The 27,797-nt window shown below is 61.0% G+C and overlaps 1 protein-coding gene across 1 annotated transcript; it reads left to right on the forward strand.

The window, feature by feature from the left end:
- The first annotated feature begins 1,733 nt into the window (after positions 1-1,733).
- On the forward strand, positions 1,734-27,079 carry BCL9L (BCL9 like). Its single transcript, XM_040631150.1, has 9 exons — positions 1,734-2,034; positions 16,847-16,948; positions 18,212-18,597; positions 19,267-19,386; positions 21,928-22,138; positions 22,302-22,386; positions 22,487-24,776; positions 25,218-25,499; positions 25,933-27,079. The coding sequence occupies exons 2-9, from the start codon at positions 16,923-16,925 to the stop codon at positions 27,024-27,026; spliced, it is 4,494 nt and encodes a 1,497-aa protein (XP_040487084.1). The 5' UTR covers positions 1,734-2,034; positions 16,847-16,922; the 3' UTR covers positions 27,027-27,079.
- The last annotated feature ends 718 nt before the right edge of the window (positions 27,080-27,797 follow it).

Below are 27,797 nucleotides of genomic sequence, written 5' to 3' on the forward strand. Positions count from 1 at the left end.
TTGGGGCAACCAAACACACACACACACACACACACACACACACGCAGGAGAAACAAAACATATAAATAGGTACTCTGTTGGGTGGCATAGATGTAATAGGTAGTCCAAAGAGAGGGTGGTGTATAAGAGCTAGGAGTCCCTGGGGATCCAGGAGGGGCAGGGGAGAGGGCAGTGGAACCAAATATCAGGAGCAAACAGGCTTGTCTTCTTCATTTCTTTGTTTTTTTTTTTTTTTAAGATTTTATTTATGTATTTGACAGAGAGAGCGAGAGAGCACATGCAGGGGGAGCAGTAGAAGGAGAGGGAGAAGCAGGCTCCCCGCCGGACGCGGGGCTGGATCCCAGGACTCTGGGATCATGACCTGAGCCGAAGGCAGATGCTTAACCATTTGAGCCACTCAGGCACCCCTGTCTTCATTTCTGAAGCAGTCTTGTTACTTGTTGGTATTAACTTTGGGTGGGAGCGGTAGGATATAGGGAAGGTGTCCTGGGATAAGGAGTCCCAAATTCTTCTCCTGGGCTTACGGTTTTCTAGCTGTATACCCCGAGGAAGTCTTTAACTACTGTAAAGCTCAGTTTCCCCACCAGTGTAATGGGGCCATAACCTCTTTCTCACGGGTTTGTAGTAAACACTGAAATAACATTTGTGAAATGCTTTTAAGAAGTGCTTTACAATTTCTTTTTCATTGCATCTATCCTCTTATAGGGTCTTGTGTGTGTGTGTGTGTGTGTGTGTGTGTGTGTGCAGCACTTTGAGGTTAGGAGTTCTTTTGAGAAGATTTTACTTCCACATTTTCTTAGCATCCACTTTGTGCTAACGACTGTGATGAAAAAATTCAGTCTATGCCCTCAAGAACCTCATGGTCTACTAGGAAAGAAAGATGAATAAAGAGACGTTCAGTGCATAATGAATGTGGGTGGGTACAGTGAAAAGGGGACCCAGTAGTGTGTGTGTGTGTGTGTGTGTGTGTGTGTGTGTGTGTGTGTTGGGGGTTGAGGGGAGTCCAGGCAACTCCCACCCCTTCCAGTCGGTGTAGACTGGAGAGTAGGTTTGTAAAACCTCTGTCTAGCCTGGGATGTTGTTGGCGCGTCTCTTCCCTAGTCTTCAGGACTGGGGAGGAGAGACCGATGGAAGCCCCCTCCCCGCCCCCGGGCCAACCTGCCTCCCCGCTAGCCGGCCGGGCGCCTTACCGAGTCAGACCACTGGGAGGCTGGGGGAGCCGGGTTGGGCGAGGAGGAGAGCGAGATGGGGGAGCTCTTATTTTGACAGGGGCCTCTCCGGGCTCTGGTATGAAGGCAGAAGGAGGCAGCCAGAGAGCCCCGATGCTTATTCAGGCTGGGGAGAGGAGCCGAGTGGAGGGGCAAGCAAGGCTCCGGCAGCGCAGGGGAGCCCGGGGAGGCGGCGGCGCGCGGCGGAGCCAGTGGCCGGACATGCCCCGGACCCGGGGCCGCTGCACCACTGCCGCCGCCCGGAGCCAGCCGGCCGGACGCCCGCACGCCTGGGTCCCCTGGCGCCGCGCCGCCCGGGGGCTGCGACCCGGACCCTCGGCGTCCGACCAACAATAAGCGCCCAGACAGCCCCCTCCCCGCCCCGCGCCCGCCGTCCCCGCGGGCCTCGGGGAAAGTGAAAGGAGGAGGCGAAGGAAGGGAGGAAGGAAGGAAGGAAGCAAGGAAGGAAGGAAGGGAGGAGGAGCAGGAGCCGGAGCCGGAGCCGGAGCCGTGAGGTTCGGGGCCGAGACCCTAGCCCCGAGCCCCGGGCCGGGCGGGTGTGCACGCTCTCCCGCCGCTGCCCGGCGCCCACGACCATGCTCGGCGGTTGGGAGGCAGGAACCCAGGCGTCCAGCGACCCCCGGATACTCTCTCCTGGGCCGGGCTGGTATTGAGATCAAGGCGTCCAGGATCAAAAGATCACCGCCTGCCCGCCCCCCTCCGCACCTCCAACTGGCAAGCCGGAGGACCCCAATCCAGTTACCGACCCTGACCTGGTCATGGCGTCCAGCTCCGGCCTGGCGTGAGGACCCCCGACCCGCGCGAGGTGAGGGGTGGGCTGGGGCCGAGGGCGAAAGTCATGCCAGGCAGGCAGAGGCGCGAGGAGGGAGATCCAGTTCCAACTGGGGAGGGGGAACACAGTCTGATTGTCTGTTGCCCTCTGGCACGCACCCCCAGGCTGTTTAAGGGGTGGGGGACGCCCCCAGGGTTAGTGGTGGCTACTCTTGGGCCCCCAATCAGGTTGGCAGCCCCAGAGCTCAGGGGGGAGGGCTTAGGGGTAGCCAGGGGACCCTGCCACCCTAGCGCAGAGAACAAGGCCGGCCTTGGGCCAGCTGGAGCAGCAACCCTGCCCTGGGGGCTTCTGGGAGATGTAGTCCCCCTCCCAGGCTCACCAACCCCTTGGGTCCCAGCACCCCAGCACTCCTTCCCTGGCTAATGGGAGCCTCCAGAAGGAGGTGCATTAGGATTGGGGATTGCTGAGGTTACCCTCTGCTCCTAAGCAGTGCCTAGAAGCGATAGGGGCTGTGACTGGAAGAGTCTCCCTGGCCAAGGATTCTCAGTAGTGTGGGCTTGGCTGGGGGGTGGGGCAGTCACACAGTTCCTTGGAGGTGTCCCTGCACTGCTAAGGGGAGGCTGCCCCTGCCTTGGTCCAGGGGAGCTCTTGGGGGAGGAATATGAGGAAGAGAAGTGAGACTTAAGGCTTCTTGCCTGTCTGGGGTATGTCCTATCCCTGGGCTGCTGGAATTTGGTTTCTGGAGACACTGAAGTCTACTCTCCCCTTCTCCTTCTGGGTTGCTGAGGAGTGTGTCCCTCACAGTCTGGAAGTCTGGAGGGTGTCTCTCTGGAGCAGTGAAGCCAGGATCTGCTTCTGTCTGTCTGTCCAGCCTCCTTCCTTCCGGGTTTTTCTGACACCCCCTCCTCCCGCCTCCTTAAGTCTGTCTGCTGCTTGGGGTGTGTGTCTGTGTCTGGGGGTGGGGGTGGGGGGCTCTGCTGCAGGGAGGAAAAGTGTTGCTCTGGGAGAGGTGAGCTGGGCATGTGACTGAACCATGAGATAGGGGCTCGAGGCCCACTTGATCTTTGGCCTTGGTTTCCTGTTTTACCTAGGAAAGCAGTCTTCACACTGTATCTCCTGGAATCCTACTGATACCTCTGGGCAGCTCTCTGAGTGTGACCTCCAGGGTGGGTGGGCTTCCACTCGTCTTGTTCTCCCCACTCCTCAGCCTCTCCAGAGAGTAGCCACTTCTGTGGGGCCTGGCTTTTCTGCTGCTCCCCAGTACGGTCTTGCCTTCTCTGGGTCAGGACCACGATTTCATGGCCCCCGGGGGAAGAGTATGATCAGGCCCTGTCTTTCTGGTGTCATCTGTGAGGCGCCTGGTGATAGAAGCCTTAGGACGCAGTGCGAATGGGCCAGGAAGGTGAAGGGTAAGGGAAGTCTGGTGGAGAAGGAAGGTGCTGCCTCCCCTAGGTGATCAGACGCCTTGGTCTTGGAGAACGAGGCCTGGAAGGCCAGGTTCTAGCCACCTCCCTCTAGAGGTTGTCTGCTTACCTGTATTGCTCCTGATTAGGGGCAGGAGTGTGGGGAGAGGTTTAATGTTTGAAAGGGTGCTGGTTAGGAGTTAGAATACCTATAATCTTCCATCCAGGGTAACTCTTGCGCTTGGGATAGCAGAGGCCCCATGGCTGGAGATGGGTTCTGGAGGTCCATGTGGAGGTTCAAAATGAGTCTCTAATTACTGGGGTTGAGGGTCAAGGCGGGAAGAGATTACAGAGTCCTGGAGAAGGATTGGTGGTCCACAGAAATCTGGGACTAGCACAGCAGTGGTAATGTAGGGCCTAGTGAACTTGCTTATTGAACCTGTGCCGGGCACCCATGCCTCTGTCTGGGTGGTCCCTGCCCCCCAGCTTCTGGGTACCTGGGTTAAGCAGAAGCCCTGGGCTGGAGACTCAGCTTCCCTGTACAAGCAGGGCAGTAGCCTTCTGGGCAGAGGCCTAGTGGGTGGCAGTGTCGACTCAGCAAGGGCTGGAATGCCTGGCACCTGCTTTAGATTAAAGGAGATGCCTGCAAAGGGGGGATGCCTGCCTGTGGGGGAGTGGCTGGGATGGAGCTCCATGTAGCCCAGGAGCGTGGTGGAAGAAAAGGACCAGGGTTGCAGGTAGCAGCAGCTCTGGCAAGAGCGGAAAGAGCCGGCACTCACCCAGCTCTGCAGCCCCTCCTCCAGGGAGTCTAAGACAGGAGCTGGGGGCACCCCCACACTGCCTCTGGCGCCACAGGCTGAACTTCTGCCCCAGTGCCCAGGGGATGGGGCAGCTTCGGTGAGCCAGGGTGTCTGAGTGTCCAGTCTTCCCAGGACTGGGAAAAGCCTGCAAGGAGGTGGGGGGGCACTTTGGGGGTTCTTGTCCTGATGCCATGTTTACTCTTCTTGGGGCTCCTTGGTTGCTGGTGGTGAGGCACCCCAAGAGCCTGGGTACCCAGGGGTGATGGGGAAATGGCATCCCTTTCTTGTGCCAGGAGCCCTGGGCACTGCCCGGGTGCTGACCTGGGGGGAGGGGGCAGAGGGGGATGGCACCGTGGGAAAGTGGGCAGCCGTGGGAGCCAAGCGGGTACAGGCTGGGTGCCGCAGGCAGAGAGCCTCTGCCAGGCCCGCTCTCCCTGGGGTGGGGCTGGCTGTTCCAGGGACTGGCTCAACCTGTTGAGCGCCTGGTGGCGGTAGCTTGGCATCTGTGCCCCTGCCTGCCAGCCCTGGCAGCTGCCCACCATAGCCACACTGTAGGGGCTGCCCCCAGGGATCTGGGAAAAGGAGGCTCCGAGTGGCCAAGGGGCCAGGATGGGTCTGGTAGAGGCTCATCTAGAGAGCGCTGAGTTTCCCCAGGTCCTGTCCTCTGACTGCCAGAGCTGGGCTGGGCCAGGTGGAGGGCTAGGTAGCCAGAGGCTAGGAGCTGAGGGGCTAGGTGGAGAGGGCTCTTGAGGTGCTGCATGTCGCTTGAATGGGCGGCCCTAAAGGCAGTCTGGAGTTGCAGCCTGGAATTTCCTCTGCTGGGTGCCAGGGCCAGGCCTCCAGAGCCCCACCCCCAGCCTGGCCTGACCTCCCCTCCCTGGGAGAGAACCACCGACTTTCCCTGGAGGTTGGGGGAGGGGCAGTAAGGGCATTCTGCTGCCCTGGGAGGGGAGGGGTGACTTCCTGGGTGTGAGGGTATGTTGCACTGCCTCAGTCTCCCCAAAGGCCCCCCTCCCCGTGAAGAAGAGGGAAGCCCCTGGTTCCCAGGGAGCTGTTTCCCACCCTGCTCCGAGTATGGGGAGTCCTGGGTCCCACGGAGGATCTCTGAGCCCTGCGGGCCCTTGCTGTTCCCCCACCCCTGCGGATCCCTTAGCTTTGGGCCCACCTTGGGGCTCTGCTAGCTGGTGGAGAAGAGGAGCCGGGCGGGGTGCTACTCTGTAGGGGAGAAGGTATTGAGCACCACCCATAAATGGGGGAAGCGGGCACAGGCAGCTTCTCTCTTCCTCTCACTCCTGAGGGGAAGGGCAGCCTCCCTTGCCTTCTTACTTTTTCAGTCAGTGGCCAAAGCGGAGTCCTCTCCTTCTTTGCCTCCTTTCCACCCCAGGCCCTTCCTGCTTGGCCCTGGACCGCCTGCGCCTCCTAACCTTGGTGTCTCTTCTAGGGCCCCCTCCCTGGAGGCTGGGATTCCCTCTGTCTCACCCCCTCCTCCAGGGCTGGTGGCCCTGCGCTGGCGTGTCTTCCCCTCCCCCTTACTCTCCACCCCCAGCCTCAACTGGGAATGGCCCTGAATCCAGCATTTCCAGCATTTCGAAACCAAGATTGTTTTGAAATCCCGGAGTACTTCTCCACCCCCTCTGACTCCCCTCCTCCCCACTAGCCCAGAACTTAGTCCTCTAATCTGACCTCATGCTGTGCATTGCCAGGGTCTGTGTGTGTGAGTTTGAGTGCTAGAACTCAGCCACGTGCATACTACTGTGTGTGTGTATGCACACGCGCGTGCAAGCGCGGGAGCCAGTGTGTATCGTATCCCAGTGTGGGTGTATCTTCTGTCTGTCAGCAGTTGTGTGTGACCGGCCCGTGTCTTTTGTGATTCTGGAGCTCACTCGTTCTCTGGGCATGTGGCAGCCTCTGTGGGTCTTGAGGCATTCTTGGGGAGTTTGGGGTTATTTTTTGGAGATAGATATCCTGGATGTGTATCTTTGGGAATCACGTCTGTGTCTCAGTTGCATGTCCCGGGAGTGTCTCTGAGGAGTGTGTATGCCTGGGATTGTGTCTCTTTGATGAGTTTATGTGCGTGTGTGTGTGTGTGTACACATGTGTGTGCTCTGCTTCTGTTCTGCTTCTCTCCTCCTCCCTTTGAACATGTCTGGGGTCTGTAGTCACAGGTCTCCCCGCAGCAACCTGGGACATGGAGTCCTCTGTCCCTTGATAGGAAGGTTTCCTGGAGTGGGGCCAAGGCTTCTGGCAGTTCCGTGGTCCTTGGAGAGAAAGTAGTAGAGTGGGGAGACTTTGGGATAAACTGTCCCCCAGGGCTGGGCTCTCTTCCTCTGCCCCTCACAGACACCCAGCACCTTGAGGGGTCCCAGCACCCTCTTCTGGACCTCATGATACAGTGGTGGCTGACCATAGAGAGGCTAGTGCCCTAAAGGAAGGGCTAGGAAAGGGAGTTAACCCTCCACCCCAGTCACTTGCCTCACTGGGGATAAGAAGAGGCCACCCACATCATACCTGGGATCTTGGTGGCTAATTTAAGATTCAGGAAAGTTGACTTCTCTGGCTAGGGGCAGACAGCAAAACAAGACAAGACATTCATATTTCCAGTGTTCACAGAAGAGAGAGGGGGCTGGAATCCTAAGGGGGTGATGTTCCACCCTAGAAATATGAGGCGTTTGGGGTGGGGCCAGCTGCCATTGTAGCCTGGATCTTGGGAAGTCCTTCGCGTCTAATTTCATTCTGCAGTTAGACAGTGTTCTGCAGTGGGGGAAGATGCCAGGGGGGACTTTTTATTTTATTTTATTTTATTTTATTTTATTTTATTTTATTTTATTTTATTTTTTTTGCCAAAACAAGGGTGGTGATAGCAGAGTTATGTTAGCATGGGATTCAGGCACCAGAACCCCTCATAATCTCACCATGACTCAGTTTCCCATCCTGGGATCTCAGGCTCTGATTGAATGCTTTCCTCTAGAAGCACTTGGGTCAGATCAGTGAGGAAGAAGAGGGCCCGGGGAAGGGGCTGTCTGTAGGAGTCGAGAGCCTGTGGAGACAGCAGCAGGAGGTAGGCAGAGGATAAGCTGTCCCTTCCTCCCACCCCGTGGCCTCTGGTCCCAGGACACAGTGGGAGGAAGGGAGGGCTAGAGGCACAGGTTGGTACAGTGCTCAGTGACCCAGCAAGGGGAGGGCTTTGGCAAAGAATTTTCAGTTTGTTTCTCAATCTCTGTCTCTGAGACACGCACACACGTCACTGCAGACACCTTCAGGAGATGAGCCTAGAAAAGTCACCTAGGTGGCGGTAGGGCAGGGCGCTACCAGATGGGGCTACGTGGAACCAGCTGCACTCTGGCAGAAGACGCCCTGCACCTGCCCCCTTGAACTGGAAGTTGAGCCCAGCCTGAGGTCTCCTACTCAGCTCCCCCATCCTGGGCCTGGGAGCAGCACAGGCCGGACAGGGTTAAGTCTGGTTGGCAGGGACACCCCCCTACCCCCAGTTCAGAGAGAGAGAGGGAGGGGTGGTTAGCAGCTTGCTCTAGTTGGCGTCTCTCCCAGAATTCTTCGGAAAAGAACTCCCCTTTGACCCCCAGTACAAACTGAGCCCAGCCACCAGCCTCCCTCCCGCCTGCCTGTGAGAGCTTCACCCAGCCCCCCTCCTACTGAACTGCTAAGCCAGATCCTCTCACCCCAGGCCCTCCCAGCCAGGCCGGTGGGGACTTTGCATCTTCAGGGGACAAGGTGTATAACCAAAGGGACCACACAGGGACACGGGAGAGGCACCATTCTTTTCTCTGACATAGGATAACTCTGGGGCTGGCTGGCACTGAAAGCCAGGATCCTCCGGTCTCCCCATCCATCCCTTCCCCCAGGACCTCAGGCCAGGTCATGGGAGTGATTGGCCCCGCCTCTCTCGAAGGCATCTTCCAGTGCCTTCTCCTTTCCTGCTTCCAGGATAGGGAGGGGGAGCAGTGTGGTGCCGCAGCTGGGTCAGGCCTGGCTCCCGGCCAATCCACAGAAGTCCTGGAGTGGGGGGGTGGTGTCCGAGTAGCTCAGAGACTTCCTGGAGCTGCAGGCGGTGTGTGTGTGTGTGTGTGTGTGTATGTGTGTGTGTGTGTACACGTTTCTGTGGTGTACATGTTGGGGGAGGGGCTGGGGTTATGGGAGGAGCAGGGGCCTAGATTGCTGGCTTGGGGCTTCTAGCTGTGACCCTCTCTCCACAGGGAGCCCCCTTCCCAGACCACACCTTTGAGCCTGAGCCCAGCACACATTACTTCTGAGGTGAGAGCCCGTGTGCGTGTGTGCCCTCCGCAGCCTCCTCGCTGCCCTCTTGTCTGCCAGTCTCCTGCTTGGCTTTTTGTCTTGGGCGCCCTCGTCCTAGCTTTCTGCCCCCACTTCTCCTTTCCTTCTCTTGCCCCCGGAGGAGGGGAGCTAACAGCCTTCCTACCTGGAACCTGGGGGTGGGGGTGGGGCAGGAAGGGTTAAAGCGCCTCTCCAGTGAAAGTCCCAGGCCTGTTCTGAGCTGGAGGTGGGGAGCTCCTGCCTGGTCACCCCTGGAGGGCAAGGTACGGTTTCCTGGTCATCCTTCCATACTTGCCCCGCTCTGTCCTGGCTTTGGCCTCCGCCGGCTGAGTCAAAGCCAGGGTGGCTACCAGCCACCGTAAAGTGGTTTCTGCCCTGGCCTCTACACACACACACACACACACACACACACACACACACGGAGGCTGTCTCCCTACTGCCACCCCCCTCCTTTCCTCCCTCCCCTCCTTCCTTACTTAGCAACAACTCCCTGAATTCACAACAAACACGCCTGTAGGCTCCTGGGCTGACTAGGGAAAGCTGCAGAAGGCTGAGGACAGGGAGGAGGCACTTCTCTTAAACTGTCCTTGGGAGGGAGGGGCTTCTCATCCCCCACCCTCCTTCCCCAGGCCCCAGAGGCGACTACCCCTCAGGGACGGGGAGGAAGTGGTCCTGCGTCCAGCTCAGGCAATGAAAAAGTGGGGAGCTGTGACAGGTGTGGCTGAACAGGTGTGGGGGCAGGGCCCGGACTCCACCCTTGACTAGCGAGTCCCACTTGACCTTTGACCTCCACCTGGGGAGCGAGAGGGGTGGCAGACTCCACTCCAGCAGACCGGTCTCTCTCAGCAGGGGCCCTGTGTTGTTGTCATGGTAACTTGCCTGGCTCTCTTCCGACTATTAGGGACCAGGATGGGTGAGGACGTAGCGGGTTGGGGGTGGGTAGGACTGGGCCCCCCCCCCTCCGAGAACTTTGCTCTCAGGGCACCTGGGCCGAGGGGGTGGGGAGTGGTGCCCTCCCTTTGATCTCTTCCCTGCGCAGGAACTGTGGCCTCTAGCCAGGACCTGGGGCACATCGGGCGTGGAGGGAGTGTGTGTGGAATGAGTGAGGGGCACCCATTCTCTTGTCAGAGCACAGAGGGCTGATGCAGGCTGAACTGGTCTCACGAAATGGTTAAGAACCCAATTGCTGGCGTGTCTGGGTTCAAATGCCGGTTCTTCTCATTCTGGACTGTGTAACTTAGGCAAGTTACTGAACTTGCCTGTGCCTTGAAGCGGAGGGTCGTAAAAGTGCTTTCGTGTGGCGCTGTCCTGAGGACTCCATCAGATCGGGCATGCGTAGCCTTTAGGACAGCCTGATGTGGGAGTAAGTGCTCCATACGAGGCAGAGATCCTTCTCTCTGTTCCTAGCCATCACTTTCTGCAGGGACTCCCAACACCCCCACCCCAGGGGGCTTCGGCAGGGAAGAACTGTTGGCGGTGGGAGGACTGGGGGGTTGAAGGGGACAACCTTTCCAGTACTTCAGATTCGTAGATTCTAAGACCCTTCCAGACTCACCTCGCTGCGTCAGTCTCCCCACTGTTGGAGCCAGCTGACATCTTGATTGCAAGTTCACCAAATAGCCACAGGCCCAGAGAGGGGCCTGGGGGCCTTAGGACATGTCCCTCCCCGCCTGCCGGCACTTCTCAGGCTGAGCTCCCCTCCCCCAGGCTGCTGGCTCAGATCAACTTCAGCCCCCCCCACCGTTCCATCCCTGCTGCTCTGTTCTTTCACCAGGCTGAACGCAACATTCTGTCCTTAAATGGCTTAACTGGCTGCCTCCTCTCCTTCCTGGCCTAAGGGGTCAGGGACCTTCCTTGGGGAGAACAGTGGCAGTGTAGAGCTGTGACATGGATGGCAGCTGTTAGGGCTGCCCCAGGGTCCAGGGTCCCCCGGATTCCCTGTACCCTCTGCCTGGGCATTTTCCCTGAATGTGGCAGAGCAGTGCCCAGGCCTGTGATATGTATAGAAGCCCAGATGGGCATGCCTGGCACCTGCCACACACGACGGGGCAGGGAGGAGGCCTCCTGAAGCCCAGAGGAGGGGTGGGTCATATCAGCATCCACAGTGGCCAGAGGACTCTTTTTGTGGGCTGCATGGTAAGTGTGGGCCAGCTGGAAAGAGTTCTGCTTCAGCCCTGTGTGCCCTGGGGCAGGGTGAGTGCCTAGGGGAGGGAGGGGAGGGACACTGCATGAGCAGGGCTCCTGAAGGTCCTGGCATGGGGGATGGGATAATGCAGGAGCTGAGGCTTGGGAACTTCTGGATGAGGAGCCCAGGAGTGGACAGCAGGGATGGGGTACCCACAACTAGGGGAGCTCTGCAGACAGGTGGTTTGGATGTTCTGGGGAGTAAGTATCCAAATCTCAGGGGAAAGTGGATTATAAGACGTGGCAGAAGTGCCTGGGATCCCAGGGCTCCTGGGTCTGAGACCTGGGCTTGGCTAGCAGGTACCTTCTCTGGCCTGGTACCAAGATGGGTGGGTTGGAGCCCCTGGCTCTACGCATCCCCTCCTTCGGGAACCAGAGAGGACACTTCCCTTCTATGGGCCTGAAAGTGAGGGCTCAGGATTGGCTTGGGCCATGCCTCACTGCTAGGCTGGCCATGCCGCCTATGCCCGGCCCCTGGGGCCTGTTCCTTGGGCAGGCTGGGGCTATTTTTGGGATTGGGCTGGGGCTCTGGGGCTGGTTTCAGATGTTCCAATGTGAACAGGAGAAAATGGGAACAGATGGCTGGAGGGTCCTGCTGGGAGCAGGTTATTTTTAGGGCCTTGTTAACCCTTTTGGGGCTTGCAGAGCCACCCTGAGAGGGACAGCCGTCTCCAGTTGAGAAGAGGACGGGTCTTCTCCCTGGATCCCTGCTTTCTAGAACTTCCTGCGCCAGTTGCTTCTCTTGCCCTCTCAGACCTTTCACTCTTTAAGGACGTGCGTGGCAGGAAAGTAGGCTCCAGCTTCCTCCAGCCCAAACCCCGCAAGAGACTACCAAGGGGTCAGGCGGGGAGAGGGCTGCCTGGCTGGGGGGACGTGGGCCACTGTGAACGAGAAACCCCCTTTCACTTGCCTCCTGAGGTTTTGAGACATGCACCTGAAGCTAAGAGAGTGGATAACCGCTTTCTGGGTTCACACTCTGGGTTCAGGTGTATGTCAGTAAACTTAGTGATGCCCAGGGGAGAGTGAGCTGAGGGAGCTGGAGGGCAGAGGAAGAGCCAAGCCTTTGTACTCAGGACCCCTTATATGACGTCTGGGGGCCCCATTCCCTTGGATACTCCAGGGGCAAATGCCCACATATCTGGGTGCCATACGGGGGTAAAGAAGGGGACATCGTGGCCAGAGGTGGTTTCTTGAGGGCTGAGTGTCATAGGCACCCTGTTTCTCTAAGAGGATCTCACCCTATACATTTATCCTCACTTTGAAGATGAAGAAACAGGCTCAGAGGGACAAGTCCCCTAGCTCAGACAGGGCGGGATGTGATTGTCTGCCTGACTGCGAACCCAGCCCTCACTGCACTGCCTGCCGGTGTCCCAACCCCAGGAGGTGAGGCCGCTGGGGCAGGATCTCCTCAGGGAGCAGGTTTCTGGAATGAGTGTGGGAAAGGAGGCCTGGGGGCAGGGGACCCTGCCTGTCCCTGGTCTCCCAATCCCCTAAGCCCTTCTTGCCTGAGGGTGCCAGGACTGACACCAGAAACCCTGCTTGGCCTTCCTGTCTTCCCTGCAGGAAGATCACAGGCACACATCCTGTCTCTCAGTCCCCACCCCCACCCGGTCCTGGCCCACAGGCTCCTGCTTCCTGTAGGGTCACGGCCGTCTGGATGTCAACGTGGGCAGAGCTGGAGGGCCCTCCAGGTGCTGCTGGTGCCAGGGGTTTGGGCCGGGCAGGCGAGGTGAGGGGGCTGGGAGGATGTGTCGGCCGCTGGCGGTACCTGGGGGAGAGAGCCGAGCAGCGGGCGCTGGGTGAGGGCCCGCCCCGTGGTGCTGGCTGGCTGTGCCAGCAGTCTGCCCGCACTCCAGTCCTCCCACAATGGCCCCATTGTTCCCAGCCGCCAGGCCGTTTGGAGGAGGTTCCTAGGCCACCCCTACCCCCCCCCAAACAGGGGCCAGATTAACCCCTTGGAGGACAGGCCAGGTGAGGGCCCACAGGGAGCTACCCTGCCCATTCCTCCCTTCGGGGACTCCAGGCTTTGGGAAGTCACCTTCCACCCACGTGTCCCCAGCAACCGGCTGACTCCAGAGACTGGGGTCTCCCACTGGGGAGGGAGTAGCACCTAGACCCTCTGCCACCCCCACCGTGGTGCAGGTGCCAGGGGGCAGGAAGTGCCAGTGGGGTGGCAGGCGGAGACCAGATATATTTGGGCCGGTGGGGCTAATTCCAGCCACCACCGCCTGCCCTACTGGCTCCTGAGCTCCTTTCCTTCCTGTGAAACCAGAGCTGGGTTGGGCCTAGCTCAGGATTTCGGTGGATTTAAAGAGGCAGCACCATCCCTGCCAGCCTGGCTTCCTCTCCCCCTCCCCAGGTAGGGTCTGGGGCAGAGAGAGGACCGAAGAACTTCTGGCTCTGGCCTTGCCCCGGGCTAACCCTGGGCCCTCGCCCCGGTTGGGGGTACCAGGCTCTTGGCAGCTCCTCTCTCCCAGAGCTTTGGGCGGGTGGGGTGGGCGGGGGTGGGCTGTGGTTTCCTGTGTTGGCTGTTTGTGCCTGGCCCAGAGTGCCCGCCGCCTGCCTGGGCTTCCTGCCCTGTCTTGTTTCCTTGTGCCCCCCACCCTCCCTTCCCCCTCCCCCCTGAGGGAGGGAGCAGCCAGGGATTGGGCAGCGGCCTTTGGGGGCACCCCACTGCCAAGGCATGTCTGCGTCCCAAGGCCTGGCCGCATTGGCACTGGCTGAGGGAGCCAAGTGAGGTGACTTCAAGCTTGTCTAGGCAATGCCATTTGTCTTGCAGCCTCCAGAAGGGACAGTGGGCACCAGAATGGGCAGAACCCCCCCTTCCCTCCAGAAGCACCTTGTTCAGAGACCCCAGACTGGAGTAGTCTGGGACTCGGAGTTCCCACGTCACTGCAGGGTTGGGGTTGGCTGGCATTACCCTGGGGCTGCAGGTGGGGTGCGGTGGTTTGTCAACCAGACAGAAATTGTTGATCGGCATGGTCTCCTTTGGCAAGAGGTGGGGAGGGGCCGGGAAGTGGGGAGAGCTGCTAGGAACCAGGGCTAGGGGACCGCCTCTGAGCCTGTGGGTCCCCACATAGAGGGTCCCAGAGCAATACCTTGGTCCTTGAGCAGATTTCCTGCTGGGCTATGAATCCTTGACCTCCCCACTCGGCTGAGTCACCACCACCTCAGGAAGAGGAAGTGACCTGGGTGGTAGAGGAGAGCTTCTAGGGACCAAGGAGTCCTGACATCCAGGAGAAGGGGGACCCAGCCCTTGTTGTCTTGGGAGCTGCATCTCCCTGAGCCAGGGGACAATAATTCCACCCCCATGGCTCCAGGAGGGCCTGAGCAGACCATTTCCTCTCTAGAGGTGTCTTCCCACCTTACCTGGGAGCGTGGAGCCTCCAAACCGTTTTCTCACTGACTCTCTTGAGTGGTTTCGAACTAGGCAATGAGGCTGGTGGGCAGGCTGGCAAACGCAGCGGGGGCTCCCAGCGTGGGGCAGCTGGAAACAGGCAGGTTGCCACTGGTGTGTGAATGCCCATTACACCTGTGGCAGTTCTGTGTTGAGCATCCACTGAAGGCATCCATGGAAGCCTTCCTGATCTCCCTCCCCCGGCCGGGGTCAGGTCCACAGGCTCCCCTCAACCCCCAGGGAAGGCGATGGGGAAGCAGCAGATCTCTGGCTCTTTGTTTCAAAGCCTCCTGGGCTGTGCTCCTGGCCCTTTGCTCAGGGGACTCTCGCAGCGAGTTCGTGAGCACAAGTCATCACTCCCCACCCTACTTTCTCCGAGGGAGCCACAGCAATGTGCCCAGAATCCCTTGCCTTTCCTTTCACTCATCCCAGGGGCTCCTGCTCGGGTGCTGAGAAGCCCCCTTCACTCACTGGTGAAAAACTGCACCCACCAGGAATTAGCACCCCCCCCCACCGCCCATCCCCAGGCCTCCAGGTCTTTTCGGTGGGGCCCTGAGTGTGTAGAGGAGGAGGGGTCTTTGGGAGCCTGGGCAAACTCCTGAGGGGTAGGGGGGAGTTATGAGATGGGAAAGTCCTGACTCATCTGTGCTTGACTCAGCTCGCCCTGCGGCCGGGTGGGAGCGAGGGGGTGGAGTTGGAGAGGGGAGAGCCATTCCAAGATTCTTCTGAGGAGGAGCCTTGGTCAGACTGGGGACACTGGAGAGGACGAATTTCCTAACAGCCCCTTCCCAAATTATTACAGGTCCCAACATATGAAACTGTAAACACAGGAGGTAGTGGGTGCCCCTTGCCCCGCCTCTCTGCCGCACAGGGGGCGGGCCCAGTGCCTGGAAGCCCACTTCTCTCGTGCAGGCTCAGACGAGGAGTCCTGACTCCAAGAGGGGGGGCAAGACACTGCAGTGCGGGGAAACACCGCAGGAACGGGGTCTTGGCGCTGCCACGCACTGGTCACATGACCCAGGGGCATGTCGCTTCTTTTTCCCACACCTCAGTCTCATCCTGGTGAAATGGGGATGGTAATACTGTTCCTTTAGGTGGTAGGTAGTTTTGAGGAGCCGCGCGGTGGTGAAGGTGAGAGCTTGAGTGAGACGCGTCAGCCACAGGCCTGTCCCTAAGCCCAGGTCCCTCTCCAGCCCCGCTCTTAACTGCTTCTGCTCTAACCTGTTGCAGGAGATGGGGGCTGGCGGAGGGAGGCGTCCAAGCCGGGCCCTGGACTTTGGAACCTTCCCCTGAGGAGCCTCTCTTCCCAGAGACAGAGCTAGAGCAGGGAAGGCCAATATGCTTGGGGTTAATTTAGGGTTAGACTCCCACAGGGTCACGGGTGGGGGGTGGCCTCGCCTCCAGGTCCAGCCCAGCCTCCGGCAGCCCTGCTGGGAGCGGCGGGAGTGCGCACCGACGTCTGGCTGGGCGGATCACGAGGGCGAGGCTGGGCCCAAGTCTCCTCCCCTCCCCCACCCTGATCGGTGGGGCGGGGGAGGGGAGGGCAGGGGGCGGTTGGGTGAGGCTTCGGTGTTTGTGTGAGTCTATTTGTTGGTGTATCTATGGCCCCGCGTGTATGTGTGTGTGCGCGCGTGTGTTCCTTTGTCACTACCAGGCTCAACTTTCTCCGGTTCCCTTGTGGCCGGGCCTCAGTCTTTTCATCCGTTCAATGAGTCGGCGCGCTCCCTCTCTGCCGTCGGGCAGCCCGGGCGTCTGCGGGTGCCCCAGGCTGATTCCGTGCTCCTGCTTGGGCCAGCGCCTCCCTCGCCCTCCAGCACGCCTCCGCGGGTCGGCGTGGGCGCGCCTCTGGTTTCCTGGGCTCCGTGCGTGTCTTTGTCTCCCTGTCCACGTGTGAGCTGTGAGTGTGTGTGAGTCAGAGTTCGGGTGCTTGTGGGTCTCGGAGCCCCTGCCAGGCGGCGCCCAGCGCTAGGCCGAACCTCGGCCCGCCGCCGCCGCCCGCGCCCCGCCCCTCGCCGCACTTGGCCGGGTGTCTGTCCGTGCGGCGCGTGCGGGGCCCGGCGAGGCATGCTGCAGTCCTGTCCGTCTCCCGCTCCCTCGCTCGCTCGCTGGCTCCCTCGCTCGCTCTGCCTCTCCGCTCGGGCTCTGCCGAAGGGGGCGGGGTGGGGTGCAGGGGCGGGGGGAGGGGAGGCTCCTGCATTCTTGCGGTCGGGGAGGAATCTGAGCCAGCGTTACTGGTCTCCAGAAGAGCCCAGCTGCAGCCCCGGGGCCCCGCCAGGCCTCTCGCTGCCCGCCCGGGCCTGCTGGAATGGGCACGGGCTAGGCCTCGAGCTGGGGGCGGGGCGGGGCATTGCCCCTACCCCCGGCCGCCTCTGCGCCGGGGGGCGCCCTGGGGGCGGGGCGTGAGGAATGCCCCACCCGGGGTGAGGGGCGTGCCTGGGAGCGGGAGTCCCCCAGGGGGCCAGAGCAGAACTCACGGCCGCCCCACGCGGGCACCTTTGCAACCTATCCTTTTAGTGATTTCTGCCTCTGCGGCCCGGGGGAGGGGGGGGCCCTGCTAGAGACTGCAAACTCCCTGAGGGTAAGGTGCGGGAGGGATCGGGATACAATCGGCCTCTAGGATAGAGACCCCACCTAGTAGTCCTCCCTTTCCATTCCCACCTTACCCTGTCTAGTTCCCTAGTCCCAGGGCTGTTGGGTCCTCCCTTCTCCCTTCCCCTTCTTACACCCCCTCCCCAAGTCACAAGTTTTCTCTTTGGGGCTTGTTGCTGCAGTCCGTGCTCCAGTACCGAGTACCTGGCTGGGCCCTGGGCACGCACAGGGGCCGTAGCCCCACTGTGTGTGGGAGCCATGAGGATCCTGGCTAACAAGACAAGGTGTGTGGGTGTCGTGGAGGGCGGGAAGTGTGTGTGTGTGTGGAGTGCGGGGAAGGGAAGGGCCCAGTGATCATGGGGCTGAGCTGTGCTGGCTTGGAGAGTGAGCCCTATGGGCACTTGGCTTCTAAGGCCACCGGTGGGCTAAAGGGGGGTCAGAATGGGAAGGCCTGCCCTGAGGCAGGAGCCCACAGCCTTAATGCCTGGGCCCAGGAGACAGAGGGCAATGGCAATCAGCTATGCCTGCTGCTCTAGTCCCTTCCAGCCCTTGCCTCCTAAAAAACGGTTTGAGCCGACCCCCGCCCACCCCACCGTCGGGTCCAATGGCGCCCTCTGGCCTCAGTCTAGCTGGGGGTGGGAGCTGGAGGGAGGGGCGGTGCCTGCCTCCCTCCCCTTCCCCAGGAGAAGCCGGCAGACAGGGCCAGGCGGCAGCAGCAGGACAGCAGAGCTGAAATAAATCTGAGCTGGTGTGGAATGAGGGGGGATAAATATCCTCTCCCGTGATGTGATCTTTCCAGCGGCTATTAATAGGTCTCCGGGGAGGGGGAGGCGGTGGGGGGAGCGGGCTGGAGCTTAAAGGGCCCGCAGCCTAGGCTGCAGGAATCCTTGGCTTCCAGCTTCGCTCCAGTCTGCTCAACACACCGCTCCCCTCCCCCTTTCCTCCTGCTCCTGCCTGCCTGCCAGGCCTGCCGGTGGACCCCCTTCAGGCTTTCCCCTCCTGCTCTGGGGAGCTGTCTGGACCAGTGGGTACCACTCTCCAGTGTGCTTGTCCCCATGTCCCCAGAGGAATGGGGCCGGGGCGTGAGCAGTGACCCTCAGGTCCTGTGCCCCTTACCTGCTGGTGTTGGGGCACGTGAAAGTTGACAGTGAGGACCTTGGAAGGAGACTGGAGACAGCAAACCCTAAAAGAGTGTTTGTTCAAGTGCTGGTCAGGTGCTGGTGGAGGGGCTGGCGTGGAGGCTCTCAGTCTGATGGATGTTGGGGGGATGGGGGCGGATTCTGCCACTCAAGGCCCTGGTTTCCACTTGAATTGTGGGGTCTGAGAGGTGGAGAGGGTTGCCCTATCTTCACTGCCCAAGGTGGAGAAAGGCGTCAGCCCTTGTCTGAGGAGCCAGAGGGGGAGATAGGGAATAGCTGGTGGTCTTGCAGACGCTCCTCGGCCCCCACCGCCACTACCATTAGGTGAGGCAGGATGCGGCAGTTAAAATGCAGGCGTGCTAGGCGCCTAGCAAGATGAACTTTCCTGTCTCTCCCACCTTGTCCCAGGTTACCCCACCCCAGGAGGAGAGAAGCTCCAGGGAGCCCGCCGCTGTCCCCGCGCGGCCACTGCCCCCCGGCCCCAGCCAAGCCAATGCACCCAGAAAATAAGTTGACCAATCATGGCAAGACAGGGAATGGCGGGGCCCAATCCCAGCACCAGAATGTGAACCAAGGACCCACCTGCAACCTGGGCCCGAAGGGCGTGGGGGCGGGGAGCCATGGGGCCAAGACCAACCAGATCTCACCCAGCAACTCAAGTCTGAAGAACCCCCAGGCAGGGGTGCCCCCTTTCAGCTCGCTCAAGGGCAAGGTGAAGAGGGAGCGGAGCGTGTCTGTGGACTCTGGAGAGCAGCGAGAGGCTGGGACCCCATCCCTGGATTCAGAGGCCAAAGGTACCCCATTTCCTGATCCCCAAGACCCCGGCATGTTCCAGTCCAAGGCCCAAGCTTGCTGCCCCCTTTGCCTCATCCCTGTCCCTTGCTCCTCTCCAGCATTTATGCAGGGTCACCTTTCTTTTACCCCCATTATACCCACTGACTTGGTCATTCTGTTAGGAGTGGGGGTGGCCAGGGCGGGGACTTCTCATCCTTAGGTGCCACACACGGAAGGGCCACACAGCGTGATGGGGCTTCGGTCAGCCTCATTCCTCTCCAGAGGGGGAGAGGGAGGCGCTCTGGGGTGAGGAGCGGACCCACACACCTCGTAGGAACCTCCTGGTATCCCAGCTGGTGGGAGCCTTTGAGCAGGCTCGGGGGCCTGGAAGGGTAGCAGTGGCTTCCCCCTCCCTCACCCACCCCCCCAGCCCTAATTAGAACCAGTTGTGGTTGGGGATTATGCTGTGCTTGGTGCTGGGTGGGGGAAGGGAGACAGGCAGCGGGGCTGGAGAGAGAAATCAGAAACAAATGGTGTGGTGGGGGCCAGGGGCTGGCAAAATGCCCACCATGGCCTGGGCAGTGCCCTCTTGGGGGGGCATCTGGGAGCCTGGGCCTGTGGAGCCCCTGGGTGCAGGAGGACAGGGCCTCAGGGCCCTCACTCTGACCCCTGCCCGCTCTGGCCCGCAGAGGTGGCTCCCCGGAGCAAGCGGCGGTGTGTGCTGGAGAGGAAGCAGCCATACAGTGGGGACGAATGGTGCTCAGGACCCGACAGCGAGGAGGACGACAAGCCCATTGGGGCCACCCACAGTGAGTGCCCATCAATGCCAGGCTCTTGTGGCCCGAGGTGCCCTGGGGCGGGGGGCGGTGGGATGATGGCTGCCCTGAGGGAGCCTCCCTCTACTCACCTAGGACTTCAGAGGTCTGAGTCTGAGCAGGGAGCAGGGGTCAGGGGCCCGGGGCCCAGGCTACTTCTCTCCCGTCTCACCTGTTGCTCTGTCCCTCCCTGCACCGTGACAGCTTAGCCCCTGCCTTCCAGGTGCTCAGTGGCCCCCTCTTCCGAGGGACAGCGTTGGGGTGGGGTGGCCCCTCCTGGCCACACCACCTACGCCTCCTCCCATGAATTCTTGGCCTCTGCTGCCACCTACTGGTCAGTGGAGGGAGGGTGGCGAGGGTCCTGCATCTCGGAGCCAGACGGTTGGCTCTGCCTGGCAAAGTCTGGCTAAGCCTGGGTGTGAGCTGACAGTGGCTGTGTCTCTGGCGCCCTTCCCCAGCCTCTGACTGACTCCTGGAGTGCGTCACCAGGACGAGGAGTGGGTGTGGGTGGGTGCCCGCTCCTCTCATTCTTTTATTGATCAGTGTCTGTTTGGGCCCTGCTCAAGTAATGGGGAGAACCTGACACTCTCCTGCCCTTGGGAGGCCCACACACATTTACTGGGTGATTCCCCTCAAAACTGACATCTCTTTGAGGGGAGAAACAACTTAATGCAGACGGAACTAGCCAGAGAATGTTAAATTGTGAACGGCTTGCCGGCTGGGACCCTAGAAAGGAGGAAGAAAAAAATGTGCTGGCTCCTTGGCTACTTTGTTTTATCTAATCCTTGCAACAGCCCTAGGAAGTAGGTGTGATTCTGGTGAGGAGGAAACAGACTGAGCAGATTTTTTGGAAGGAGCGGACCACGTCCGTCTGTGGAGGTGGGGCGCGCGGGCTGGGACTTTAAAAGTCCTCTGATCTCAGGTGCTCCCCAGGGTGGTCCATGAGCCCCGCTGAACCCATCAGTGATGGATGGGGGTGGTCACTGCCTCCTGGGACCCACGAGCCCTCCAACCACTCCAATTTGCTTTTTTTAACTGCCAGGATGTAGAAACGTTGGAAGAAAGAGGGAAATACGAAGGAGAAGGTGCTAACACCCCAGCCCCAGCCCCAGCGCTAAAGCAGCCATTGCTACTGTTTCAATCGTACTTGCCTCATGTTCTCAAAGAGTTCTTAGATTGGCCCGTCCGATGTAGCGGCTAATAGCACAGCTTCTGCAGTCAGACCACTGTGGTTTATATCCTGGATCTCCCACTTTTTATTTGTGTGAATTTGGGAAAGGGTCCCAGTTTCCTCATCCATAGAAATGGATTTCTTCACAGGATTGGTGTGAAGAGTGAATGAATCCATACGCGTAACCCTTAGAACACTGTTAGCTTTATTATTGTTATTATTGTACTAGAGAGTTCCTTATTGGAATAAAGCCTTTCTCCCTCCCCTACCTTAGACCAGGGAGTCCTAGGTCTGCGTACGGAGTACACACCTTGCTCTTCCCAGGACAGCCCTCACCACTGAGGCCAGCTCTCAGGCCCCCTCCGCCCCCAAGCTTTTGGCTCTGTAATTCTATGTAAAATTTGTTTATCTTGGCATGGGAATGGGTCCACTGACTTACCTGGTGCTGTTAATGACCACGCGTAGATCTTTTTGAGGCTAGGACTTAGCATCCACTTTGTGACCATGGGACAAACTTCGCTCTGTGCTCAGGGTGGTCAGTCTACGCTGGGAGGGCACCCATTATGCCAGCCTTTTCTGACTCTGTTTTCTAAGTGATTTTTTTTTTGTTGGCAACATCGTTCTGAAGTTGCTGTAAAAATAGATTTCTTTGACCTGCCCCGCTGTGCGGAGCAGGGAGTTAGTGTTTCCATTTTATAGATGAAGCAACGGAGGCTGAAAGGGCTGAGCTGTCTTGTCCGTACGGGCACAAAGTCCGTTAGTGGTGGGCTAGAATGCAAAACCACTCGTCGTTTGACTCAGCAATCTCTGCAGCCTCTTGGCTTTCTCCCCTCGCCTGGTCAGAGTGTTGGCGGGTGCGCACGCACACGCACGCACACGCACACGCACGCACACACACACACTGTAGTGCGTAGGTTCAGAGCGGGGCTTTGGGGTCCCTGATGGGCTGTGTCACCTTGGGTGAGGAATGTCATCCCTCCAGAGTTGTTTCCTCCTCTCTAAAGCAGAGTGTAGGACATCCTCCTCCCACGAATGTTGTGGTCAGGTGGAGTCACGTCTCTAAGTGCCCTTCGGGAGGCCAGGCACAGGGGAACCTGTTTGTAAGGGTCACATTTCCCATCCCCCTCGTCTCCATATGGTCCCCACAATTTCCGTCCTGGTCAAGGACTATTCGAAGGCAAGTAAGTGTGGACACCAGACACATACCACGAGAGTGTGACAACAGCTCAGCCAGCCAGCCTGAGCTGAGAAGCAGGGAGCCTGTCTGTCCCTGGGCGTCTCTGGGATGGGGCGGGGGCGAGTGGCAGCTGGCTCTCCTTTCTGACTCTGGGCCGCTTACCGCGTTTCTCTCCTCTCCCGTGCAGACTGTAATGTAGCAGATCCAGCCATGGCGGCCCCACAGCTGGGTCCTGGCCAAGCCGCCCAACTGCCCCTCAGCGAGAGCAGTGCACCAGGACCCCCGCATGGGCCGCCGCCAGGCCTTCGGCCTGACGCCCCTGGGGGCGGGGGTGGGGGTGTCCCCGGAAAGCCCCCCTCACAGTACGTGTATGTCTTCACCACCCACCTGGCCAACACGTAAGTGCCTCAGGGCGGGCCTCCGTTTACCCGGCACCCCTCGGCCTGGGGTGCTGCGTGCGCGCCTGAGGGGAGCCAGGGTTAGGTTGGGCTGGGTTGGGCAAGGGCAAGCCTTCCCTCCTGGCCACTTGTCTGAGCTGTTTGTGCCTGACCTTCTGCGCAGGGCTGCCGAGGCGGTGCTGCAGGGCCGGGCTGACTCCATCCTGGCCTACCACCAGCAGAACGTGCCGCGGGCCAAGCTGGACCAGGTGAGCGCGGCGCCCCGCGCGGCCACGGTGCCTCTGAGGACACAGGGTTGGCTGGTGCCTCCCCTTACCGGTCTCATGCTCTGCTTCTGTCCTCCCGCAGGTCCCGAAAGTGCCACCTACCCCAGAACCTTTGCCCTTAAGCACGCCGTCAGCGGGCACCCCGCAGTCGCAGCCACCGCCACTCCCTCCGCCGTCAGCCCCGGCCCCGGGCAGCGCCCCACCCGCTCTGCCTTCTGACGGTCCTCCCGAGGACGCTGGCCAGGACCTGACGCCCAACTCGGTGGGAGCTGCCAGCACAGGTGGTGGCACCGGGGGCACCCACCCTAACACCCCTACAGCCGCCGCCTCCAGCAACCCGCTGCCTCCTGGAGGAGACCCCAGCAGTGCCCCTGGCCCTGCCCTGCTCGGGGAGGCTGCCCCTGCGGGCAACGGGCAGCGGAGCCTGGTGGGCTCTGAAGGGCTGTCCAAGGAGCAGCTGGAGCACCGGGAGCGTTCCCTGCAGACGCTTCGAGACATTGAGCGGCTGTTGCTCCGCAGCGGGGAGACGGAGCCCTTCCTCAAGGGACCCCCAGGAGGAGCCGGCGAGGGGGGACCACCAGCACAAGCCCCTCCTGCCCCCCAGCAGCCCCCCACGGCCCCTCCCAGTGGGCTGAAAAAGTACGAGGAGCCCTTGCAGTCTATGATCTCACAGACGCAGAGCCTGGGGGGCCCCCCGCTGGAGCACGAAGTGCCTGGGCACCCCCCAGGCGGGGACATGGGGCAGCAGATGAACATGATGATGCAGAGGCTGGGCCAGGACAGCCTGACGCCGGAGCAGGTGGCCTGGCGCAAGCTGCAGGAAGAGTACTACGAGGAGAAGCGGCGGAAGGAGGAGCAGATCGGGCTGCACGGGGGCCGCCCTCTGCAGGACATGATGGGCATGGGGGGCATGATGGTGAGGGGGCCACCGCCTCCCTACCACAGCAAGCCTGGGGATCAGTGGCCCCCCGGCATGGGGGCACAGCTGCGGGGGCCCATGGATGTCCAAGATCCCATGCAACTCCGGGGCGGACCTCCCTTTCCCGGCCCCCGTTTCCCAGGCAACCAGATGCAACGGGTGCCTGGGTTTGGAGGCATGCAGGGTATGCCCATGGAGGTGCCCATGAATGCCATGCAGAGGCCTGTGAGGCCAGGTATGGGCTGGACCGAAGACTTGCCCCCCATGGGGGGGCCCAGCAATTTTGCCCAGAATGCCGTGCCCTACCCAGGTGGGCAGGGTGAAGCGGAGCGATTCATGACCCCCCGGGTCCGGGAGGAGCTGCTGCGGCACCAGCTGCTGGAGAAGCGGTCGATGGGCATGCAGCGCCCCCTGGGCATGGCAGGCAGTGCCATGGGGCAGGGCATGGAGGTGGAGCGGATGATGCAGGCGCACCGGCAGATGGACCCGGCCATGTTTCCTGGGCAGATGGCTGGTGGTGAGGGCCTGGCGGGCACTCCCATGGGCATGGAGTTTGGTGGAGGCCGGGGCCTCTTGAGTCCCCCCATGGGGCAGTCTGGGCTGAGAGAGGTGGACCCTCCCATGGGGCCAGGCAACCTCAACATGAACATGAATGTGAACATGAACATGAACATGAACTTGAACGTCCAGATGACCCCACAGCAGCAGATGCTGATGTCACAGAAGATGCGGGGCCCAGGGGACATGATGGGGCCGCAGGGCCTCAGTCCCGAGGAGATGGCCCGGGTGCGGGCCCAGAACAGCGGCGGCATGATGGGTGGCCCCCAGAAGATGCTCATGCCCTCGCAGTTCCCCAACCAGGGCCAGCAGGGATTCTCTGGGGGCCAGGGGCCCTATCAAGCCATGCCCCAGGACATGGGCAATACTCAAGACATGTTCAGTCCCGACCAGAGCTCAATGCCCATGGGCAACGTGGGCACCACCCGGCTCAGCCACATGCCCCTGCCCCCTGCGTCCAATCCTCCCGGGTCTGTGCATTCAGCCCCTAATCGGGGGCTGGGCAGACGGCCTTCAGACCTCACCATCAGTATTAATCAGATGGGCTCACCGGGCATGGGGCACCTGAAGTCGCCCACCCTTAGCCAGGTGCACTCGCCCCTGGTCACCTCACCCTCCGCCAACCTCAAGTCACCCCAGACTCCCTCACAGATGGTGCCCTTGCCTTCGGCCAACCCGCCGGGACCTCTCAAGTCACCGCAGGTCCTCAGCTCCTCCCTCAGTGTCCGTTCACCCACTGGCTCGCCCAGCAGGCTCAAGTCTCCTTCCGTGGCGGTGCCTTCTCCCGGCTGGGTCGCCTCGCCCAAGACAGCCATGCCCAGCCCTGGGGTCCCCCAGAACAAGCAGCCGCCTCTCAACATGAACTCTTCTACCACCCTGGGCAGCATGGAACAGGGTGAGTCAGCTGGGCCAGGCCGGGGGGTGGGGGGTACTGGACTCTGGCACTGGGAACCTGCCAGCAGTGCGGGGGGGGTGTTCTTGCCAGGGCAGGGGAGCGCGTGAAGGCATCCGTACTGGGTGAATGGCTCGGCTTGAGGGGCACATGTCAGCAGCCGAGCGTGGGATTCCACACTGGGTGTCATAGGGCTGTCCCAGGCATTTGGAGGGGTTCACATTTGGGCTCTCTCCACTGTCTGGGGGCCCCGAGGCTGCAGGAACTGCTCGAAGACGGGTGGGCAATAGTGATAACAGGTTGAGCAGAACATTGGGGTAGAGGTGTGCCTGGAGGGGTCAGGAGATTTGGGAGCTGGCCTCTTCCTAACCCACCGTGTGAGCGGCCAAACTCGTCTTCACCTCCCCTTTCACCCCCGCTCTTTCTGTCTCCCCGCTTCTGTAGGTGCCCTCCCGCCTAGCGGCCCCCGGAGCACCTCCTCAGCGCCTCCCGCCAACCCTCCCAGCGGCCTCATGAACCCCAGCCTGCCATTCACTTCCTCCCCAGACCCCACGCCTTCCCAGAACCCCCTGTCACTGATGATGTCCCAGATGTCTAAGTACGCCATGCCCAGCTCCACCCCGCTCTACCACAACGCCATCAAGACCATCGCCACCTCCGACGACGAGCTGCTGCCCGACCGGCCCCTGCTCCCCCCTCCACCACCGCCACAGGGCTCTGGGCCAGGTGCGAGGCAGGAAGGGGGCCGCAGGGAGAGGAGCTGGTGTGGGCACCGGGCGTGGGAAGAGCGGCCACGGCCAGCAGGCGCTCCCGTGTTTCTGCTGGCTCTCGTGTGCTCCCAGCAGGCCCTGGGAGGGGGGCGGGTGATGTCCCGGGTCAGGTTCCCACTTGTCGTGTAGCGAAACCAAGCCCAGGGCACCCGAGTGGCCTTGCCAGCGTCCAGTGAGTGAGGTGCCTACGGCAGACTGGGCCAGAACTCAGGTCTCTGGGCTTCTCACGTGAATGCCTGAAGTCCGTGCCGCTGAGCCAGCACAGGCCCCTGGTGGAGACCCTCACCCCTCCTGGCGTGGCCTGACTGGGGGGTGGGGAAGAGCTGAGTCCTGTAGCCTCCCCCAGCCGGGTGCACACAGCGCCTGACCCCCTCTCTCTCTCCCCACAGGGATCAGCAATAACCAGCCCAGCCAGCTGCACTTGAACTCAGCTGCTGCCCAGAGCCCCATGGGCGTGAACCTGCCAGGCCAGCAGCCCCTGTCCCACGAACCCCCGCCCACTATGTTGCCCTCCCCTACCCCTCTGGGGTCCAACATTCCACTGCACCCCAATGCGCAGGGGACAGGAGGGCCCCCTCAGAACTCGATGATGCTGCCTCCAGGGGGCCCAGACTCCCTGAGTGCCCCCTGTGGCCCTGTGCCCAGCTCCTCCCAGATGATGCCCTTCCCCCCTCGGCTGCAGCAGCCCCATGGTGCCATGGCCCCCAGCGGGGGTGGGGGCGGTGGGCCTGGCCTGCAGCAGCACTACCCTTCGGGCATGCCCCTGCCCCCAGAGGACCTGCCTAGCCAGCCGCCGGGCCCCATGCCCCCTCAGCAGCACCTGATGGGCAAAGGCATGGCTGGGCGCATGAGCGACGCCTACCCCCCGGGCGTGCTCCCTGGGGTGGCATCCGTGCTGAACGACCCCGAGCTGAGCGAGGTGATCCGGCCCACCCCGACGGGGATCCCTGAGTTCGACTTATCGAGGATCATCCCCTCTGAGAAGCCAAGCAGCACCCTCCAATACTTCCCCAAGAGCGAGAACCAGCCCCCCAAGGCCCAGCCCCCCAATCTGCATCTCATGAACCTGCAGAACATGATGGCGGAGCAGACCCCCTCCCGGCCCCCCAACCTCCCGGGCCAGCAGGGCGTCCAGCGGGGTCTCAACATGTCCATGTGCCACCCCGGACAGATGTCCTTGCTGGGCAGGACAGGTGTGCCCCCGCAGCAGGGCATGGTGCCCCACGGCCTGCACCAGGGAGTCATGTCCCCGCCACAAGGCCTCATGGCCCAGCAGAATTTCATGCTGATGAAGCAACGGGGTGTGGGGGGCGAGGTCTACAGCCAGCCCCCCCACATGCTCTCCCCACAGGGCTCCCTCATGGGCCCCCCGCCCCAGCAGAACCTCATGGTGTCCCACCCCCTGCGGCAGCGCAGCGTGTCTCTGGACAGCCAGATGGGGTACCTCCCGGCGCCGGGCAGCATGGCCAACCTGCCCTTCTAGCGGTCCCCGGGGGGGGGGGGCTGGGGCGATACTGCAAATATGATAACCTTAAAGAAGTTTCTTCCCCTCCAGTGTTGGGATGGCCTGGGTCAAGGGGTGGGGTGGAGGGGTGGGAGGGGCTCGTGTGGGGAGTGGCGTTTGTGGAAACCAGAAGTGCTGGCAGCTTAGGGGAAAGTGGCAGAGCGGGGTGGGGGGTTTTGGATTGGGGTTCTATTTCCGCCGCGGGGACTGCCCCTCCCTCACCCCTCCCCAGTCCGATGGAGCCTCTCTTTTCCCTCGTTCTCGGCACCCCTCCCACTCTTCAGCTATGCTTTCAGAGTCCTGTTATGGAATCCTGGGGGGAGAATCCTGGGGGGGGAGTGGGAGGAGAGGAGAGGTCTCCCCACTCTGTCCCTTTCTGCGCTGTCTCCTTGGCTCTGTGTTGCTGGGGTTTCACTCTCCTCTTGGTTTCTCTGCTCCCAGCTGTTTTTTCCTTCTGTCTTTTCCTGCCTCGTTTCCTCTCCCTGCTGCTGTGGCTGACCCCCTCTCCCACCCCTCCCTGCAGGCGGCTGGCCAGGTGGGCAGGCGCCAGCCGCGACTGTAAATAGTACGCTGAGCTTTTGTGCGGGTTTGTGTGTGTGCTGTATTTCTGTGTTTTGATAGAAGTCACAAACAAGAAAAAAGGTTAAACCCTTCCCTTCCCCCTTCTTCAAATTATTGCCCCTTTCCATTCCCCTGGACTCAGGACCACGCAGTTCGACGCACGCACCCGCTGTTTGCCAGGTCTCTGGG

Source organism: Ursus maritimus, unplaced genomic scaffold (genome assembly GCF_017311325.1).
Source record: "Ursus maritimus isolate PB19 unplaced genomic scaffold, ASM1731132v1 scaffold_16, whole genome shotgun sequence".
In the NCBI taxonomy this organism is placed as follows: Eukaryota; Metazoa; Chordata; class Mammalia; order Carnivora; family Ursidae; genus Ursus; species Ursus maritimus.